At 44.2% G+C, this 21186-nt stretch overlaps 1 protein-coding gene across 5 annotated transcripts in view; it reads left to right on the top strand.

Annotated features, from left to right (window-relative positions):
* The window catches only part of mnd1 (meiotic nuclear divisions 1 homolog (S. cerevisiae)), a 173048-nt gene that overhangs the window by 114039 nt on the left and 37823 nt on the right, over positions 1-21186 (top strand). For 4 of the 5 annotated variants that reach the window (XM_073043150.1, XM_073043154.1, XM_073043153.1 and 1 more), the window contains 2 exons: positions 12686-12730; positions 12848-13037. In XM_073043150.1, the coding sequence (XP_072899251.1) occupies positions 12686-12730; positions 12848-12954 (152 nt within the window). In that variant the 3' untranslated portion in view covers positions 12955-13037. Of the gene's footprint in view, positions 1-12685; positions 12731-12847; positions 13038-21186 lie in introns of those variants that run through there. The other variant, XR_012098672.1, reaches the window with a different exon arrangement.

The raw sequence follows: 21186 nt of genomic DNA, 5'->3' as shown, positions 1-21186 counted from the left end.
TGGCGGCCCGGGCAGATGTGCTGTGGAAAGCCAAGAGGGAGAGCCAAAAGTCCGTCGGTCAGATTACCAGGCTATGCGTCCAACAGCGGACCAGACCAGGCCTGGCAGGGGGGCGCACACAACACAGAGGCAGGAGTGAGGAGGACAGTGAACCGTGGTGTTTCTACCACCAGCGGTGGGGCACAGAAGCCCGCCGTTGTCGCCCGCCCTGCAAGGGCCAGGGCCAGCTGCCGCTAATGACTATGGCGGCAGGCCACCAGGACAGCCTCTTGTACGTCTGGGACAAACAGTCGGGACGCCACTTCTTGGTTGAACGGAAATCAGCGTCTTGCACCCGACGGGGTACGACACCCGCAACAGGAAGCCAGGACCCACCCTGAGGGCTGCAAACAGCAGCACGATACAGACCGCACAGACGTTCCAGCGGCTAATGGATGCGGTGGGACGCGACCTGGACTTTGCGTTCATCTATTTGGACGACATCCTTGTAGCCAGCAGTAGTCGTCAGGAGCATCTGTCCCACCTCCGCCAGCTCTACTCCTGCCTGCGTGATTTCGGCCTCACGATCAACCCGGCCAAATGCCAGCTTGGTCTGGATACCATCAACTTCCTGGGCCACAGGATTACCAAAGACGGGGCAACACCTCTGCCCACCAAGGAAGACGCGATCCGCCACTTTGCCCGGCCCAACATGATCAAAGGCCTGCAGGAGTTCGTTGGTATGGTGAACTTTCCCTCAGCAGCCCGTATCATGCGCCCTTTGTACACCCTGATGTTGGGTAAAGGCAAGGACATTATTTGGGACGAGGATTCTGCGGCTGCTTTCGTTAAAGCCAAGGAAGCCTTGGCAGATGCCGCGATGCTGGTGCACCCCAGAACGGACGTTCCGACCGCCCTCATGGTGGACGCGTCCGACACAGCTGTCGGTGGGGTGCTGGAGCAGCTCATCGAGGGGCGCTGGCAACCCCTGGTGTTCTTCGGCAAGCACCTACGACCACCCGAACTCAAGTACAGTGCTTTCGACCGGGAGCTGTTGGCACTGTATCTGGCAATCCGGCATTTCAGGTACTTCTTAGAAGGCAGGTCATTCACCGCGTTCACTGACCACAAACCGTTGACCTTCGCGTTCACAAAGGTGTCCGATCCCTGGTCAGCTTGCCAGCAGCAACATCTGTCCTACATCTCCGAGTACACAACGGACATCCGGCATGTCTTGGGAAAGGACAACGTCATGGCGGACGCACACTCCAGACCAGCTATCCTGGCCCTGTCCCTGTCCCTGGGGTTGGACTATGTGGCACTGGCGGAGGCGCAGCAGGCAGACGACGAGATGCCCAGCTACAGGACCGCAGTCTCGGGTTTGCAGCTGCAAGACTTTCTCGTAGGCCCAGGTGAGAGGACCCTCTTGTGCGACGTGGCGACCAGCCAACCTCGCCCCATCGTCCTGGCAGCCTGGAGGCGGCAAGTTTTTGACTCCATACACGGTTTGGTGCACCCATCTATCAGGACAACCGTCCGGCTGGTCTCCAGCAAGTTTGCGTGGCACAGACTTCGCAAGCAGGTCAATGAATGGGCCAGAATGTGCGTGCAGTGCCAAAAAGCCAAGATGCAGCGGCACACTAAAGCCCCGCCGCAGCAGTTCGAACCCACCCACCGGAGGTTTGACCACATTCACGTGGATATCGTGGGCCCCCTACCAGTGTCCTGTGGAGCGCGGTACCGCCTAACTATGGTAGACCGGTTCACGAGGTGGCCAGAGGCGATCCCGTTCACCAACACATCTGCCGATTCCTGCGCCCGAGCACTGATTGCAACCTGGGTAGCACGCTTCGGGGTACCGGCCCACATTACCTCCGACAGAGGCGCCCAATTCACCTCCAGCCTGTTGGGAACGCAACTACACCACACAACTGCCTACCACCCACAGTCGAACGGATTAGTGGAATGCTTCCACCGTCACTTGAAGTCGGCTCTCATGGCCCGTCTGAGAGGACCTAACTGGGTGGACGAGCTTCCCTGGGTCCTGCTTGGAATTCGCACAGCGCCCAAAGAGGATCTGCACACCTCGTTGGCTGAGTTGGTGTACGGCGTACCTCTGGCCGTCCCAGGTGAGTTCATACCAGCCCCAAGGGGGCAAGAGGAAGAACCCGCAGCGGTCCTGGACAGGCTACACGAGAGGCTCGGCAACCTGGCCCCCGTACCAACTTCACAGCACGGACGGACCCCGACCCATGTACCCAAAGACCTGCAGAACTGTAAGTTTGTGTTTGTGCGAAGGGGCGGACACCCGGCACCGCTACAGCAGCCGTACGAGGGGCCATTCAGGGTGATCAACAACAACGGGTCCACGTACGTTCTGGATATCGGGGGGAAAGAGGAGGCTTTCACGGTGGACAGACTCAAACCAGCTCATGTGGACTTGGCGCAGCCGGTCGAGGTTCAGGCACCGCGGCACAGAGGCAGACCTCCCAAACAGAGGCTGATCCAGACTCTGGACATTGGGGGGGGGTGTATCGCCGGTTCTGGTGGGTGGGGGGGTTATGTGGTGACCCACTTTCTGCGCAGGCGAACCTGTTCACAGATAGCCAGCGCGTGGGGAGAGACTTTGGTAATGCACCTCTGACATCATTTCCGCCTGGAGAGGGCAGGCGCTAGGGATTAAATGCCAGCACCGCGGAGTTTGAATAAACTAGTCTCGAAACGACTTACCAACTGCGTGTCGTTATTTCAGCGCTGTGTGTAGCACATCGCTACATGGTAATGCATTTTGGTTAAAGGAACAATAAGGCAATATTGGGGAGAAGGTTCAAACATCAGAAGTGCAGAGGAACTTTGGTGTCCTCGTGCAAGACTCCCAGAAAGTTAATTTACAGGTTGAGCCTGTGGTAAAGAGGGCAAATGCAGTGTTGGCATTTATTTCAAGGGGAATAGAATATAAAAGCAAGGAGATAATGCTGAGCCTTTATAACATACTAGTCAGGCCCCATATCTCAGGAAGGATGTTGTCATTGGAGAGGGTGCAGAGGAGGTTCACAAGGATTATTCCGGGAATGAAGGGGTTAACATATTAGGAGCATTTGGCAGCTTTGGGCCTATACTTGCTGGAATTTTGAAAAATGCGGGGGGATTTGGAACAAGAAAGCAGCGGGAGAACACCTAAGGATTTCCAGCGGAAAGACATTTTGAGCTCTCGGGAGAAGAGAGAGGCCAGACTGCGCAGGCGCGTGACGTCAGCCAGTTGAGCGTGAACAGTTTAAAAAGAAGGCAGCCATATCCAGCAGACAGTGTTGGGAGCGGGCAGCGGAGTGAGAAGCAGCAGAGTGAAAGGGCTTGGGCGGTAACGGGACTAGGTGAGGCAGTTGTTGATTGCAAAAGGAGGTAGTATGTGTATGAGGCCAGTTTTCTGTGGTCGGTGTCAGATGTGGGAGGTCCTGGAGTCTCCCGGCATCCCAGACGGCCACATCTGCACCCGGTGCATCAAGATGCAACTCCTAAGGAGTTAGGAGTTAGAGAACTGGAGCTGCAGCTCAATGACCTTCGTCTGGTCAGGGAGAGTGAGGAGGTGATGGAGAGGAGTTACAGACAGATGGTCACTCTGGGGCCACGGGGGACAGAGAAATGGGTCACAGTCAGGAGAGGGAAGGGGAAGAGTCAGGTACTAGAGAGTACTCCTGTGGCTGTACCCCTTGACAATAAGTACTCCTGTTTGAGTATGTTGGGGAGGACAGCCTACCTGGGGCAAGCGACGTGGCCGTACTTCTGGCACAGAGTCTGGCCTTGTGGCTCAGAAGGGTAGGGAAAGGAAGAGGAAGGCAGTAGTGATAGGGGACTCTATAGTCAGGGGTTCAGACAAGCGATTCTGTGGACGCAGGAAAGAAACTCGGATCAAACACGGAGGAAATCTGCAGATGCTGGAAATTCAAACAACACACACAAAATGCTGGTGGAACACAGCAGGCCAGGCAGCATCTATAAGAAGAAGCACTGTCGACGTTTTGGGCCGAGACCCTTTTGCCTCCCAGGTGCCAGGGTCTGGGATGTTTCTGATTGCGTCCAAGATATCCTGTGGTGGGAGGGAGAACAGCCACAGGTCGTGGTACATATTGGTACCAATGACAGAGGTAGGAAAAGGGAAGAGGTCCTGAAAGAAGACTACATGGAGTTAGGAAAGAAGTTGAAAAGCAAGCCCTCAAAGGTAGTAATCTTGGGATTACTGCCTGTGCCACGCGACAGTGAGAATAGGAATAGAATGAGGTGGAGGATAAATGCGTGGCTGAGGGATTGGAGCAGAGGGCAGAGATTCAGATTTCTGGATCATTGGGACCTCTTTTGGGGCAGGTGTGACCTGTACAAAAAGGACGGGTTGCACTTGAATCCCAGGGGGACCAATATCCTGGCGGGCAGGTTTGATAGCGCTGTTGGGGAGGGTTTAAACTAGTTTGGCCAGGGGTCTGGGAATCAGAATGTGAGTGCAGAGATTAAGGTAGAGGGACAAGGGCATGATGCTAAGAGTTCTGAGTTGATGAGGAAGGACAGGCAGGGGACGAAACATAATTGTAGCCAGTTAAAGGGGTTGAAATGTGTCTATTTCAATGCTAGGAGTATTAGGAACAAGGAGGATGAACTTGGGGCATGGATTAGTACGTGGGACTACGATGTTGTGGCCATTACTGAAACTTGGTTGGAGGAAGGGTAGGATTGGATGATTCAGGTCCTGGGGTTCAGGTGTTTTAAAAGGAATAGGATGGGAGGTAGAAAAGGACGGGAGTGGCATTGCTGGTCAGGGATAGTATCACAGCTATAGAAAGGGATGAAGCTGCAGAAGGAGTGTCCACGGAGTCAGTCTGGGTGGAAGTCAGATATAGGAAGGGATCAATCACTGTACTGGGAGTAGTCTATAGGCCCCCAAATAGCCCTTGGGACACCGAGGAGCAGATAAGCAGACAGATTTTAGAATGGTGCAGGAAATACAGGGTAGTAGTTATGGGTGATTTCAACTTCCCTCGTATTGACTGGCACCTCCTGAGTGCAAGGGGATAGATGGGGCTGAATTTGTCAGGTGTGTTCAAGAAGGATGCCTGACACAATATGTGGACCGGCTGACAAGAGGAGAGGCTATACTGGATCTAGTTCTGGGTAATGAACCTGGCCAGGGCCGAATATGATACACCCCAGGTTGTTGTGGGAATTGAGAGAAGAGATCATAGGAACATTAGCCATGATCTTTGAATCCTCTTTGGCTGCAGAGGACTGGAGAATGGCAAATGTATTTCCCTTGTTTAAAAAAAGGTAATAGGGAGAAACCTGGGAACTATAGACTGGTGAGTCTTACGACAGTGGTATGCAAACTAGTGGAAAGGATTCTTAAGGATAGGATTTATGAGCATTTGGAGAAGTACAGTCTACTCATGGATAGTCAACATGGCTTTGTGAAGGGAAGATCTTGCCTCACGAGCCTAATTGAGTTTTTTGAAGAGGTAAACAAAATTGATGAGGGTAGGGCAGTGGATGTGGTCTACATGGACATTAGCAAAGCATTTGACAAGGTCCCTCACGAGAGACTCATCCAGAAAGTCATGAGGCATAGGATAAGTGGAACCTTGGCTGTTTGGATAAAAAATTGGCTTAAAGGAAGAAAGCAGAGGGTAGTTGTGGAAGGAAAGTATTCTGCCTGGAGGTTGGTGACTAGTGGAGTGCCGCAGGGATCTGTCCTAGTTGTGGGTGTAGCTGTAGGTTATCAAAGGTTACAGGAGGATATAGACAGGCTGCAGAGTTGGGTAGGAAAATGGCAGATGGAGTTCAATCCCGACAAGTGTGAGGTGATGCATTTTGGAAGGACAAGCCAGAAGACTGAGTACAGGATTAATAGTCAGTTACTTAAGAGTGTGGATGAACAAAGGGACCTTGGGGTTCAAATCCATACATCCCTCAAGGTCGCTGCACAGGTTGATAGAGTAGTTAAGAAGGCCTATGGGATGCTAGGCTTCATTAACAGGGAGATTGAGTTCAAGAGTAGAGAGGTCATGTTGTAACTCTACAAATCTCTGGTGAGACTGCACTTAGAGTATTGTGTTCAGTTCTGGTCACCTCATTATAGGAAGGATGTGAAAGCAGAGGATGCAGAGGAGATTTACCAGGATGTTGCCTGGTTTGGAGAACAAGTCATATGAAGCAAGGATGGCAGAGCTGGGACTTTTCTCTTTGGAGCGTAGAAGAATGAGAGGGGACTTGATAGAGGTCTACAAGATTATGAGAGGCATAGATAGGGTGGATAGTCAGTACCTGTTTCCCAGGGCACCAATAACAAACACCAGAGGGCATATGTACAAAATTAAGGGAGAGAAGTTTAGGGGATTCATCAGGGGTAAGTTTTTTACACAGAGGGTTGTGAGTGCCTGGGATGGTGGTGGAGGCTAAAACATTAGGGGTATCTAAGAGCCTCTTGGACAGGCACATGGATGAAAGAAAAATGGAGGGTTATGGGGTAGTGTGGGTTTAGTACTTTTTTTTAAAGGGATATATATATATATATATGTATTATATCATCCCAGATTGATTCCTGGGATGGCAGGACTTTCATATGAAGAAAGACTGGATCAACTAGGCTTATACTCACTGGAATTTAGAAGATTGAGGGGGGATCTTATTGAAACATATAAAATTCTAAAGGGATTGGACAGGCTAGATGCAGGAAGATTGTTTCCGATGTTGGGGAAGTCCAGAATGAGCGGTCACAGTTTAACGATAAAGGGGAAGCCTTTTAGGACCGAGATGAGGAAAAACTTCTTCACACAGAGAGTGGTGAATCTGTGGAATTCTCTACCACAGGAAACAGTTGAGGCCGGTTCATTGGCTATATTTAAGAGGAAGTTCGATATGGCCCTTGTGGCTAAAGGGATCGGGGGTATGGAGAGAAAGCAGGTACAGGGTTCTGAGTTGGATGATCAGCCATGATCATACTGAATGGCGGTGCAGGCTCGAAGGGCCGAATGGCCTACTCCTGCACCTATTTTCTATGTGGGTTGGCACAACATGGAGGGCTGAAGGGCCTGTACTGTGCTGTAGTGTTCTATGGTTCTTTAGTGGGGGGGGGGGGGTGGTATTTCATTGACACTTAGCAAATGTTGAAAGGACTAGATAGGGTGGATGTGGTGAGGATGTTTACTATGGGTGAAGGTATCCAGAACTAGAAGACACAGTCTCAAATTTGAGGGACGATCTTTTAGAACAGAGGTAAGGAGGCATTTTTTCAGCCAGTGTAGTAGATCTGTGGAATGCTCTGCCAAGTGGAGGCCAAGTCTGTGTGTATATTTAAGGTGGAAGTTGATTCGTCAGGGCATTAAAGGATATGGCAAGAATCTATAAAATATTCTCCTTATTGTATGCATGCTTGCCAAGTTTTGATGAAACAGGCCCCTCGACACACATAGTCTATGCCAGAATGGTATTCTGCCTTGTCCCAGCTACCTACATCTGGACTCCGTAACTTCCGCATTCATGTACTTATCGAAACTTCGCTTAAATGTTGGAAAAACTCACACCCACTACTGTCAGCTTGTTCCACACTCGCACCACACTCTAAATGAAGAGATTTTCCCTTGGGTTACTTAAGTCTTTCACCCTTAACCTATGACATCAAGCTTTAGGCAAAAGCCCACTTGCTTTTACTTTATCTCTCCCCCTCATAAATTTGATTACCTTGATTAAATTTCCCCTCTTTCTCCTACATACTAGATAATAAAGTCAATCTTTATTATCTAGTGCGACCTATTCAACCTTTCCTATAACTCAGGTCCGCAAATCACTGCAAGATCCTTGTAAATTTTCTCTATTCTCTTCAATCTTATTGATAGCTTTCCTGTAGGCAGGCAACCAGTACTGCACACAATACTCAAAGTTTGGCCTCACTAACATCTTGTACAACTTAAACGTTAATTCCCAACTCCTGTAGTCACAACTTTGATTTGTGAAACCCAGTATGACAAATGTGCCCTCTATGACCTCATCTAGCTGTGATGCCACTTCCAAGGAAGTATGGATCTGTATTCCCCATTCCCTGTGTTATACACACTTCTCAGTGCGCTACCATTCACTGTTCGTCTTGCCCTAGTTTGTCCTCCCAAAATGCAACACCTCACATAAAATTCCATCTGCCATTTTTCAGCATATTTTTCCAACTGGTTCTGATCCTGTTGCCATCTTTGAGAGCCTTCTTCACTGTCCAGTACGCCGTCAATCTTGGTGTCTTCCATAAATTTGCTGAACCAGTTTACCACATTACCAAATTATTAATATAGATGACAAACAACAATAGATGCAGCACTGATCCCTCTAGCACTACCAAACCCCAAGGATATTGGTCCCTATCCAGTTAAGTTGAAAACTGTTACACTTGTACATGTCCACTTTCCCTGGAAAAGAACCCACTGATCCAAAAATGTGAAACCAACCTTCCTCCTTACTTTCACATAACACGTGTGAAACCCCCTCCGGTTTCCTTGGCTACATGAGTCAAGGCAAAACAGTCTCCGGTCCCGCCATATCATGAGACTGAGATGGCTCTGCCAGCCCAAACCCCGGTTTGTGTGGATGTTGTGTAATTTGCTCCCCTGTTACAAATTAGTGCTAAGACCTGCCTGCTGTGGACTCTACTAAGTGATCCCCTCCTCCCTCAATAGTGTCCAGAACAATACACTTGTTACTGGGGTGAATGATCACGAGGATACCCTGCACTAACTGTCAATTCCCTTTCCCTCTCCTGACAGGCACCATTGTTCTGCACCTTAGTTGTAACTACCTCCCTGTATCTCCTGTCAATCAACCCCTCCATTTTCCAAATGATCCAAGGGTTATCCAACTCCATTTTCCTAATACAGTCTGTAAGAAGCTGCAGCTGAATGCATTTTTTGAAGGTGTAGGAAGTCTCCCTGTCTTCCCACATCCCGCAAGAGGAGGAGTCCACTGTCCTGACTGTCATTTCCACTGCTCTAACTGCAAAAATAAAGAAAGAAGCTTAATAGAAGCTTGTGTTAGCCTCCGCCTCTTGTGAAAGTGTCTTGAGCTAAAGCCTCAGCTCCCCGTTCTAAACCTCACCTAGTCCAAAAGTGTTGACTCCTATAATGGTTATGCTGCTTAAACCTAACATTTTATTGGCCCTTGCCAAGTGCCGAATAACAGTGTGATCTCAGGCTCTGCAAAAATTCCTGACGAACCCCATTCACTTTTTAAATTTGGCATGGTTTTCTCCACAAGTAACTATTACCCTTCAATAGTATGACGTAAGACCAGTATTAGGCCACTTGCCCCATCAAATGTGCTGCGTCATTCCATCATGGTTGATTTATTCTCCCTCTCAACCCAATTCTCCTGCCTTCTCCCCATAATCTTTGATGCCTTGACTAACTGAGGACTGGTTAAATATACTCAATGACTTGGTCTGCACAGCCATCCGTAGCAGTATATTTTACAGATTCACTACCCTCTGACAAAAGAAACTCCTTTTCATCTCTGTTCTAAATGGATGTCCCTCTATTATGAGGATGTGCCCTCTGGTCTTAGACTCACCCATATCCTCTCTTCTTCACATTCACTCTAGGACTTTCAATATTCAGTAGGTTTCAATGAGATTTTTTCTCATTCTTCTAAACTCCAGTGAGTGCAGGCCCAGAGCCAGCAACCATGTTAACCCTTTCATTTAGAGTCTTGCTCATGGTCCTACCCTGGGCCCTTTCCAATGCTAGCACATCTTTTCTAATGGGACCAAAACTGCTGTCAATACTCTGCCATGTGACTAATTGCTTATAAAGCCACAGCATCACATCCTTACTCTCATATTCTAGTCCTTTCAAAATTGCATATAATGTTGCATATGTTTTCTTTACCACTGGCTCAACCTTCGTTACTCTTCAGGGAATCTTGCAAAAGGATTCTCAAGTCTTTTTGCAATTCTAATTTTTAAATTTCTCCCCCTTTACTCATTATCGCAATCTGTCCCAGGCCTTTGACACAGTGTTAACTTGGTTTCAGTTATCAGGTCTTCTTCCATTTCTTCGATTCTATTTATTTCTTCTCTTGCTGCCTTTTTTGCAGTTTCAACTGCAAATGTATTTCCATGGCTTTTCATTGTGGTCATTTTAGAGTGACCTTTACATTTAATATTGCACTTCAGGTGTAGTCACATGACTTTCAAGGGTTGTTGAAATAGTTCACCATTCTTGATTGGAGTTCCCAAGGCAATAAGAAATCCTCTGTCTCCATAAATTTCCAAAGTCATGAACAACTCTGAAAGCATATCGCGAATCCTTGTGTGTATGTGTGTGTGTGTGTGTGTGTGTGTATATATATATATATTCTGAACAGAGCTCTTGACTACTTTGCATGCTGCCTTTTCACTCATTCCTTTAATGCAGCAATCAGTTTTTTGCTGATATTTTTTTCTCATACTGTTCTTTTAGTATGTCGTGCATTTTTTCTTTTTCATCCAATTGATATTCTAAATCAGCGCATTTGCATTTTAAAGTATGTATCTGGACTTGCAAATCAATACACTCGCACCTTTGCAGCTATGTTGTTTGCGTCCGAATTGTTTTTAAGTTCCCAACCGCATCTTTTGCAACTTATTGCTTCAACATCATCTACAAGTTCAGCGCTAGACTTAACCTTAATAGCACATTCCTTTCATATTTCTTTATATACATTACTTAAGATTTCAGTTAACTTTTCCCTCAGCTGGGAATTCAAGAGTCTCACCGGACTGTTTCAAAGCTTTGGCCATTGTATTAGTTTCAATCTTAAGGAATACTCTTGACTTTTAGAGGTCGGAAATCTTGTGACTATAATATCAGGTCACAACCAAGCAAGCATCCGTCCGATATCTTGAAACTTTTGCAGGTCTCTTACCCAACAATTTGCATACCCCATTCAGACTATAATATCAGACTCTGGGTTTTTGATAATAAATACCGGCCCCATGTTGATTGTACAATTACAAAAAATCTGCCACAAGTAAAATGCAGACTCCACTCACTCTTAATTCCCTTTAAGCAATGTACCGAAGATATTTATTCTCAGACAATTAAGGAACATGGGAATGTCTTGCCTCCCAACTGCATGATTTAAAACTTCCTACTTTAGTCTATTTTTTTCTTCAAGTAATCATCCCATTTTGGCTGCCAATTTGTTGGATCTTTGTTTATTTTCTAAACCTTGGGGTTCTTCCAGGAGTCAGGAATGATGAGCAGTCTTGGTTCGAAGATTTCAGTTTATTTTAAAGTACAAACAAACATACAAATACTAATAAAACTAAATAAAGAGCTAAGAATGATAATAAGAGTTAGATGAACAGCAGACAAAAAAAAGATGGAGCCTCTGAAAAATCCATCACTGTTATAGATAAATTCCTTAGATAGGAATAAACTAGTTGGTATGCTACATAAACAATAGCATCATATGGATAATGTGCTAATATTTGGTCAATCAAAAATGAGAAAGGTGATAAACCATTAGTTTAGCTGTTATACCGCTTTTTGCCAGTGAGTGGGGATGAACCACCACATAGTGTAAAAAAAACATGACTTTGTTAAAAAGTACAAATCTTATAAAAAGTATTATTTTTAAAAATCAGCAGTTACCGACAATGTATAATGTGGGGGAAAAAGTTGGCACAATACATATCCCTGCAGAACAGCGCTAGACACCAGCAGCCAACCAGAATAGGTCCCCTTTATTCCGACTCTTTGCCTCCTGCCAGTCAGCCAATCCTCTGTCCTTGCTAGTATTTTTTCCTGTTATCTTGTTAAACAGCCTTGTGTGTGACACCTTGTCAAACGCCTTCTGAAAATCTAAGTAAACAACATCCACTGACCATTTTGTGTGTTATTTCCTCAAAGAATTCCAATGGATTTGTAAGGGAAAATTTCCCCTTAATGAAACAATGCTGATGTAAGCCTCGAGTCCTGACAAAGGGTCTCGACCCGAAATGTCGACAGTGCTTCTTCCTATAGATGCTGCCTGGCCTGCTGTGTTCCACCAGCTTTTTGTGTGTGTTGTCTGATGTAAGCCTACCTTATTGTGCACTTCCAGGTACCCCAAAACCTCATCTAATAATAGACTCCAACATTTTCCCAAATACTGAGGTCAGTAACTGGCTTATAATTTACATTCTTCTGCCTCCCTTCTTAAAGAGTGAGTGACATTTGCGATTTTTCCAAGCCTCTGGAACCATTCCAGAATTTAGTGATTCTTCAAAGATCATTACTAATGTCCCCACCATCTCTTCAGCTACTTCTTTCAGAACACCAGGGTGTAGTCCAGCTGGTCCAGATAACTTGTCTGACTTCAGACCTTTCAGCTTCCCAAGCGTGAACTCTTTAGTAATAGCAACAACACTCACTTCTGCCTCCTGATAACCTCTTGAATTTCTGGCACACTGCTAATGTCTTCCATAGTGGACTGATGCAAAATACTTATTAAGTTCATTCGTCATTTCTACCTCTCAAGCATCATTTTCCAGCCATCCAATATATACTCTGGCCTTTCTTTTACTCTACATATATCTGGGAAAAAAACTTCAGGTATCCTGTTTGATATTATTGGCACTCCACTTTGATATTGTTCCCAAGTTAGAATTAACTTGTATAGTCGAAGTTTTGTAATCATTCAGAATGATTTTCCCTCATTTTTATAGGGCAATTGAACAAAATTGCAAAGGTTGCCGCCAATAGATGGACAGGTATGTTACAAAACATCTGTATTGCATCGAAAGATGTTTATTACCTATTTGCTAATATCTTATTTGAAAATTAGCTAATCTTTAATGATACTTGTATTTTTTTATTTACTCTTTTAGATAATATCTTTACCATAAAATCTTGGGCTAAGAAAAAATTTGGATTTCAACAGAATCAAATTGATAAGACTTTTGGAATTCCAGAAGATTTTGACTATGTTGACTGATGATTTCAAGTTGCTCCCATCAATTTGTTCCTGGTTCGAGTTTGTATCAACTGTTGTGGTAATAATAAAACTGCTCAATATTATCATAAGAGGTTGTGGACTTCTAGGCTTTGGAGACAATTAGCCCAGAGCCATGTTCCAAATGCTAAAGATCAACTTCTTAACATTACTAGATTTTATTTTCCTTTTGTGGATGCCTTGTTATAAATGGTACATTCAAGGCAGCTTATTAACAATTGTAAAATCTCTTTCATGTAAATTAGAGAATGACTAAAAAAAATGTAACAACATTCATTAAGCCTCCTGATAAACTTTCTCTAGAGTGTTAGAGGCTAGAGACTTGATTGATATATATAAAATTATGAGGTTAGAGTATTTTTCCTAAGGCAGGAATAGTAAATACTCCAGGGCATAGAGTTTTAATGTGAGAGGGGGAAAGTTCAAAGGAGATTTATGAGGCCACAAACAGTAATCCGAGCAACACACACAAAATGCTGGAGGAACTCGACAGGCCAGGCAGCATCTATGGAAAAAAGTACTGTTGACGTTTCAGGCCGAAACCTTTTGGCAGGACTTAAGAGGCAGGTTTTTATTAACACAGAAGGTGGTAGAAGCCTGGTAGGGGAACTGGTAGATCAGCTATAATTACAATATTTTAGAAACATTTCGACAAGCACGTGAACAGGCAGGGAATAGAGGGATATAGATATAGCGCAGGCAGCTGGGATTATGTTGGATTGGCGCAGACACTGTGCGCTGAAAGGATTGCTCCTGTGCAGTTCATTGCAACAGTGTATTTAGGTAGTTCAATGGAAAACAGTAACAGAATGTAGAATAAAGTGTTATGGAGAAAGTGCAGTGCAAGTAGGCCATAGGATGTGAGGTCATAACAAGGTAGATTGTGAGGTCAAGTGTCCATTCTTGTGCACTGTTTAGTAGTCTCATGACAGTGAGATGGAAGCAGTCCTTGAGCCTAGTGATATGGTTTCTGGCTTTAGTATTTTCCGCACAATGGGAGAGGGGAGAAGTGAGAATGCCCAGGTGGTTAGGGCCTTGGATTTTGTTGGCTGTGTTACTAAGGCAGCAAGAAGTGTAAACAAAGTCCATGGAAGGGAGACTGATTTCCACAATATGCTAATTATGTCTTAAACCCTGTATTTTATTTTGCAGTCACGAGCAGAGCAATGCCATTCCAACCCATGATGCATCTGGATAAACACGAGGAAATCTGCAGATGCTGGAAATTCAAACAACACACACAAAATGCTGGTGGAACACAGCAGGCCAGGCAGCATCTATAAGGAGAAGCACTGTCGAGGTTTCGGGCCGAGACCCTTTGTGAGTCCTGACGAAGGGTCTCGGCCCGAAACGTCGATAGTGCTTCTCCTTATAGATGCTGCCTGGCCTGCTGTGTTCCACCAGCATTTTGTGTGTGTTGTATGCATCTGGATAAGATGCTTTGTGATGTCAGTAAAAACTGATGAGCAACAAAGCAGATGTACCAGATTTCTTCAGCCTCCTGAGGAGGTAAAGGTGCTAGTGAGCTTTTTGGATGTGGTTTCCATATGGTTGGATCAGGACAATGTGATTCACACCTAGGAAAAAGCTCTCTACCCCCTGAACCCCAGCACCAGAACATGTGTACTGCTCAACCTCCTGGTCAATGACCAACTCTTTTGTTTAGTTAACAATGAGGGAAAGGCCTTTGTCATGACATCATGTCATGAGGCTCTCTTTCTCCTGCATCATTATTTGAGACATGGCCCTCAGTAATGATATTATCTGCACATTTGTAGATGGAGTTAGAGCAGAATCTGACTACACAGTCAGTCATTAGTGCAAATAGTTGGGCAGTGAGGACACAACCTTGTTGGACAATAAATGCTGAAGATGTTGCTGGTTATCCTTACTGATTATGGTCTATTGGTCATGAAATGAAGGATGCAATTGCCAAGGGAAGTGTCCCGAGTCTTAAGGGATTGGAGATGAGTTTGCTTGGAATTATAGTACTGAAGGCAGATCTTTGTCAATCAACCAGTTTTACAGAGCTACAGCATTACCTCACAGCTCTTGAAGTCAATCCCCCAACTAATGAAGGCCAACAAACCATATGCCATCTTGTTCACTCTATCAATTTGTTCAGGTATAAATGTGCAACTCAAGATCCCTCTGTTCCTCCATACTGTTAGGAATCCTGCAATTAACCCTGTATTATGCCTTCAAGTTTGATTTTCCAAAGTGAATCACCTCACATTTTACCGAATTAACTTCTATCTACCACTTCACTTCCCAGTTCAGTATTCAATCAATATTCCATATACACCACAAATGCTATTCTCCCTTCAATATGTTTTGTCACTCCCTCAATGAATTAAATAAGGCACATGAGGCACAAAGCCACGTTAACTAACTAATTAGACTATGCCTCTCCAAAAGCTTGTGTATCCTATCTCTATCATCTCCTATAGTTAGCCTGCTACTGATATAAGCCTGTTCACGTGCTTAGTCTATAATTGCCAGAGTTATCCCTATTACCTTCCTTGAATAAAACAGTAACATTTGGCATCCTCCAGTTTTCTGGTACTACTACTGTGGCTAGTGAGGGCACAAAGATCATGAATCAAAAGAGCAGCAGTCTCTTCTCTCACTTCCTATAGTAATATTATCCTGGGTTATATGCTGTCCGGCCCCAGGAACTTAACTACACTCTACTTTTTTTTATTAACATCATTGGTGATCTAGCATATCAACCTATTCTATGATGACATTGCATTTGCCAAGGTTTTTCTCACTGGTGAATAATGAAGCAAAAATATTCATTAAGGCCCTCCCCTACCTCTTCCAACTCCAGGCACTGTTTTCTCTTTTATCCCTGATTGGAGCTGTCCTTACTCAAGTCATCCTCCTGTTTCAACAGTTTCGTGCTGGAGACAGAGAGCACTGACATCACCGTCAAGTTTCACCAGTATTGTACAAGGGAGAGAGAGTGTAAGACCATAAGACAGGGGGGCAGAATTAGGCCACTTAGTCCGTCAAGTTTGCTGTGCCATTCAATCATGGCTGATCCTTTCTTCCCTCCTCAGCCTCACTCCCTAGCCTTCTCCCCATAATCTTTGATGCCATGTCCAATCCAGGACTGATCGAGCTCTACCTTAAATGCACCAAACTATCTGGCCCCCACAGCTGCCTATGGTAATAAATTCCACAAATTCACCACCCTCTGGCTAAAATTTCTCTGCATCTCTGCTTTAAATGGTCGCCCCTCTATCCTGAGGCTGTGCCCACTTATCCTAGACTACCCCTCCATGGGAAACATCCTTTCCGCATCTACTCTGTCAAGGCCTTTCAACGTTTGAAAGGATTCAGTAAGATTGTTCTATTCACATTTGCTGCCTCCAACCAATTAGTCAATGTTAGTAACTTACCTATAATGCCATGGGCTCCTAACTTGGTAAGCAGTCTCATGTGTGGCACCTTGTCAAAGGTCTTTTGAAAATCCAATTATACAACATTCACTGAATTCCCTTTTTGTATCCTACTTGTAATCTCCTCAAAGAATTCCAACAGGTTTGTTAAGTAAGATTTTCCCTTTAGGAAACCATGCTGACTTTGTCCTATCTTGTCCTATGTCACCAAATACTCTATAATCTCATCCTTAACAATTGACTCCAACATCTTCCCAACCACTGAGGTCAGGCTAACTGGTCTATAATTTCCTTTCTTAAAGAGTGGAGTGATATTTGCAATTTTCCAGTCCTCTGGAACCATTTTTGTAAGATCATTACTAAAGCAAAGTTGCATGTTCTTTACATGTAGAATGCCTTAGGGTTTTCATTAATCCTACTTGTCAAAGCTTTCTTATGTCTCCTAGCTCTGAATCTGATGTTAAGCTCCTTCCTTGAAACTCACTAGAGCTTTGTCTCAACCTTGCTTGCTAAACCTTAAGTATGCTTCTTTTTTCCTCTTGACTAGATGTTGCACATTCCGTCAAAGTTCAAGGTAAATTTATTATCAAAGTATGTATATATCACCAGAGATTCTTTTGCAGTCAATCATGATTCCATCACTCTACAATCCTTTACTTGCCTGAAGTGGATAAACCTATCCTGAACCCTTTGCAGATGTTCCCAAAACAACTACCATTTTTCCATTGGGTATTCCCCTGAGTACATTTGTTCCCAATTTGCACTCCCAACTTCCTGCCTAAAAGCGTTATAATTTGCCATCCCCCAATTGAATGCTTTCCCATTTCTGTCCAATTTCTGTCTGCTTCTATTTCTGTCCAAGGCATACTCGAAGTTAATCAGCCCTGTTCTTGATATATCTCACTTTAAAATAAGCACATTACAACCCATCTGACTGCTGCAATTCTGCCCTTTCTACTGCTTATCCTTCCTCACAGTCTCTCTACACTCTGCATCATTCTTTATATTTACTGCCCCATCTTCTAACCTATCACTCTGTTTCCCATTCTCCGGACAAATTAGTTTACATCGTCCCCAACAGGTTTAGCAAACCTGTCCATGAGATATTGGTTCCCCTTGAGTTCCAGTTTAGCCAGTCCTTTTCTCAGGTCAGTTGAGAGCTCAGTTATCTAATAATTTGAAACCTTCGCCCCTTATACCAATTATTTTGTCAGATATTGGTAGAGTTACTTGATACAGCTTCGTAAATTAGAGAAGCCTACTGTAGATAGGGTAAGTGGCCAGGATCTGTTCCTGGTATAGAAATAACAAGCAACAGAGGCATGCTGTTAGATTAGAAGGGGAACGTTCAAAGTTGAATAAAGGGGCAGGTATCTTACACAGAGTGGTAGTGCTTTGCATATGTTACCAGGGTAGTAATGAAAGTAGGCAATTTAGTGGAGTGTAAGAAGCTTTTAGACAGACATGTGAATATGAGAGGAATGGAGGGATATGGGAGGATAGACGTGAATATGGAGGGATATGGGTGATACACAGGAATAGGATAGGTGTGTGAATATGGAGGGATATGGGTGATACACAGGAATGGGTTAGACATATGGATATGAAGGGATATGGGTGATACATAGGAGGAGGATAGGTGTAAATATGGAGAGATATGGGAGATACACAGGAGGAGACTTTGTATAAATTTGCATCAAGTTCAGCACAACACCATGGGCCGAATGGCCTGTCCGGTGCTGTGCAGCTTTGTATTCTATGGGAGCCTGCAAGGGTCTCTAAGGGATGTATGGAAAGTGCTCCCTTACCTTTTCCACATAACCATATAACAATTACAGCATGGGAACAGGCCATTTCAGCCCTTCTAGTCTGTGCCGAACCCTTACTTTCACCTAGTCCCACCGACCTGCACTCAGCCCATAACCCTCCATTCCTTTCCTGTCCATATACCTATCCAATTTTATTTTAAATGACAATATCGAACCTGCACCTACCACTTCTACTGGAAACTCGTTCCACACAGCTACCACTCTCTGAATAAAGAAGTTCCCCCTCGTGTTACCCCTAAATTGTTGCCCCCTAACTCTCAACTCATGTCCTCTTGTTGAATCTCCTCTACTCTCAATGGAAAAAGCCTATCCACGTCAACTCTGTCTATCCCCCTCATAATTTTAAATACCTCTATCAAGTCCCCCCTCAACCTTCTACGCTCCAAAGAATAAAGGCCTAACTTGTTCAACCTTTCTCTGTAACTTAGGTGCTGAAACCCAGGTAACATTCTAGTAAATCTTCTTTGTACTCTCGCTATTTTGTTGATATCTTTCCTATAATTTGGTGACCAGAACATGTACACAATACTCCAGATTTGGCCTTACCAATGCCTTGTACAATTTTAACATTACATCCCAACTCCTATACTCAATGCTCTGATTTATAAAGGCTAGCATACCATAAGCTTTCTTCACCACCCTATCCACAAGAGATTCCACCTTCAGGGAACTATGCACCATTATTCCTAGATCTACTGCATTCTTCAATGCCCTACCATTTACCATGTATGTCCTATTTGGATTATTCCTACCAAAATGTAGCACATCACACTTATTAGCATTAAATTCCATCTACCATCTTTCAGCCCACTCTTCTAACTGGCCTAAATCTCTGCAAGCTTTGAAAACCTACTTCATTATCCACAACGCCACCTATCTTAGTATCATCTGCATACTTACTAATCCAATTTACCACCCCATCATCCAGATCATTAATGTATATGATAAACAACATTGGACCCAGTACAGGTCCCTGAGGCACACAGTAGTCGCTGGCCTCCAACCTGACAAACAGTGATCCACCACTGCTCTCTGGCATCTCCCATCCAGCCACTGTTTAATCCATTTTACTACTTCAATATTAATACATAATGATTGAACCTTCCTAACTAACCTTCCGTGCGGAACCTTGTCAAAGGCCTCACTGAAGTCCATATAGACAACATCTACTGCTTTACCCTCGTCAACTTTCCTAGTAATCTCTTCAAAAAATTCAAGAAGATTTGTCAAACATGACCGTCCACGGACAAATCCATGTTGACTGTTCCTAATCAGACCCTGTCTATGCAGATAATTATAAATACCATCTCTAAGAATACTTTCCATTAATTTATCCACCACTGGCGTCAAACTTACAGGTCTATAATTGCTAGGTTTACTCTTAGAACCCTTTTTAAACAATGGAACAACATGAGTAATACGCCAATCCTCCAGCACCATCCCCATTTCTAATGACATTTGAAATATTTCTGTCAGAGCCCCTGCTATTTCTACACTAACTTCCCTCAAAGTCCTAGGGAATATCCTGTCAGGACCCGGAGATTTATCCACTTTTATGTCCCTTAAAAGCGCCAGTACTTCCTCCTCTTTAATTATTATAGTTTTCATAACTTACCTACTTGTTTCCCTTACCTTACACAATTCAATATCCTTCTCCTTAGTGAATACTGAAGAAAAGAAATTGTTCAAAATCTCCCCATCTCTTTTGGCTCCACACATAGCTGTCCACTCTGAGGGACTAATTTTATCCCTCACTATCCTTTTGCTATATAACTCTAGAACCCTTTGGATTTATGTTCACCTTACTTGCCAAAGCAACCTCGTATCTTCTTTTAGCTTTTCTAATTTCTTTCTTAAGATTCTTTTTACATTCTTTATATTCCTCGAGCACCTCATTTACTCCATGCTGCCTATATTTATTGTAGATATCTTTCTTTTTCTGAACCAAGTTTCCAATATCCCTTGAAAACCATGGCTCTCTCAAACTTTTAACCTTTCCTTTCAACCTAACAGGAACATAAAGATTCTGTTCCTTCAAAATTTCACCTTTAAATGATCTCCATTTCTCTATTACATCCTTCCCATAAAACAAATTGTCCCAATCCACTCCTAAATCCTTTCGCTTTTCCTCAAAGTTAGCCTTTCTCCAATCAAAAATCTCAACTCTGGGTCCAGTCCTATCCTTCTCCATAATTCTATTGAAACTAATGGCATTGTGATCACTGGACCCGAAGTGCTCCCCAACACATACGTCCGTCACCTGACCTATCTCATTCCCTAACAGGAGATCCAACACTGCCCCTTCTTTAGTCAGTACCTATATGTATTGCTGCAAAAAACTATCCTGCACACATTTTACAAACTCCAAACCATCCAGCCCTTTTACAGAATGGGCTTCCCAGTCAATGTGTGGAAAATTAAAATCTCCCACAATCACAACCCTGTGCTTACTACAAATATCTGCTGTCCCCTAACAAATTTGCTCTTCCAATTCTCGCTCCCCATTAGGTGGTCTATAATAGACCCCTATAAGTGTTACTACACCTTTCCCATTCCTCAATTCCACCCAAATAACCTCCCTAGACGAGCCCTCTAATCTATCCTGCCAGAGCACCACTGTAATATTTTCTCTGACAAGCAACACAACACCTCCCCCTCTTGTCCCTCCAATTCTATCACACCTGAAGCAACAAATATTAGTTCCCAATCACACCCCTCCTGCAACTATATTTCACTAATAACTACAACATCAGATTTCCAGGTATCAATCCATGCTCTAAGCTCATCCACCTTTCTTACAATGCTCCTATCATTAAAATAAATACATTTAAGAAATTCTCCACCTCTTACTCTCTGTTTATCACTAATGGTGCAAACAACTTTACTATCTTCTTTTTCTTCCTTCTCCCATACATCTGTTCCTACACTCTGGTTCCCCTCCCCCCTTGTATCTAGTTTAAATCCACTGGAGCCTCTCT

The sequence above is a fragment of the Hemitrygon akajei genome, chromosome 4 (assembly GCF_048418815.1).
Source record: "Hemitrygon akajei chromosome 4, sHemAka1.3, whole genome shotgun sequence".
NCBI classification, from domain to species: domain Eukaryota; kingdom Metazoa; phylum Chordata; class Chondrichthyes; order Myliobatiformes; family Dasyatidae; genus Hemitrygon; species Hemitrygon akajei.
The sequence above is the reverse complement of the archived record's forward strand: the minus strand, read 5'-3'. Positions and strand labels throughout refer to the sequence as shown.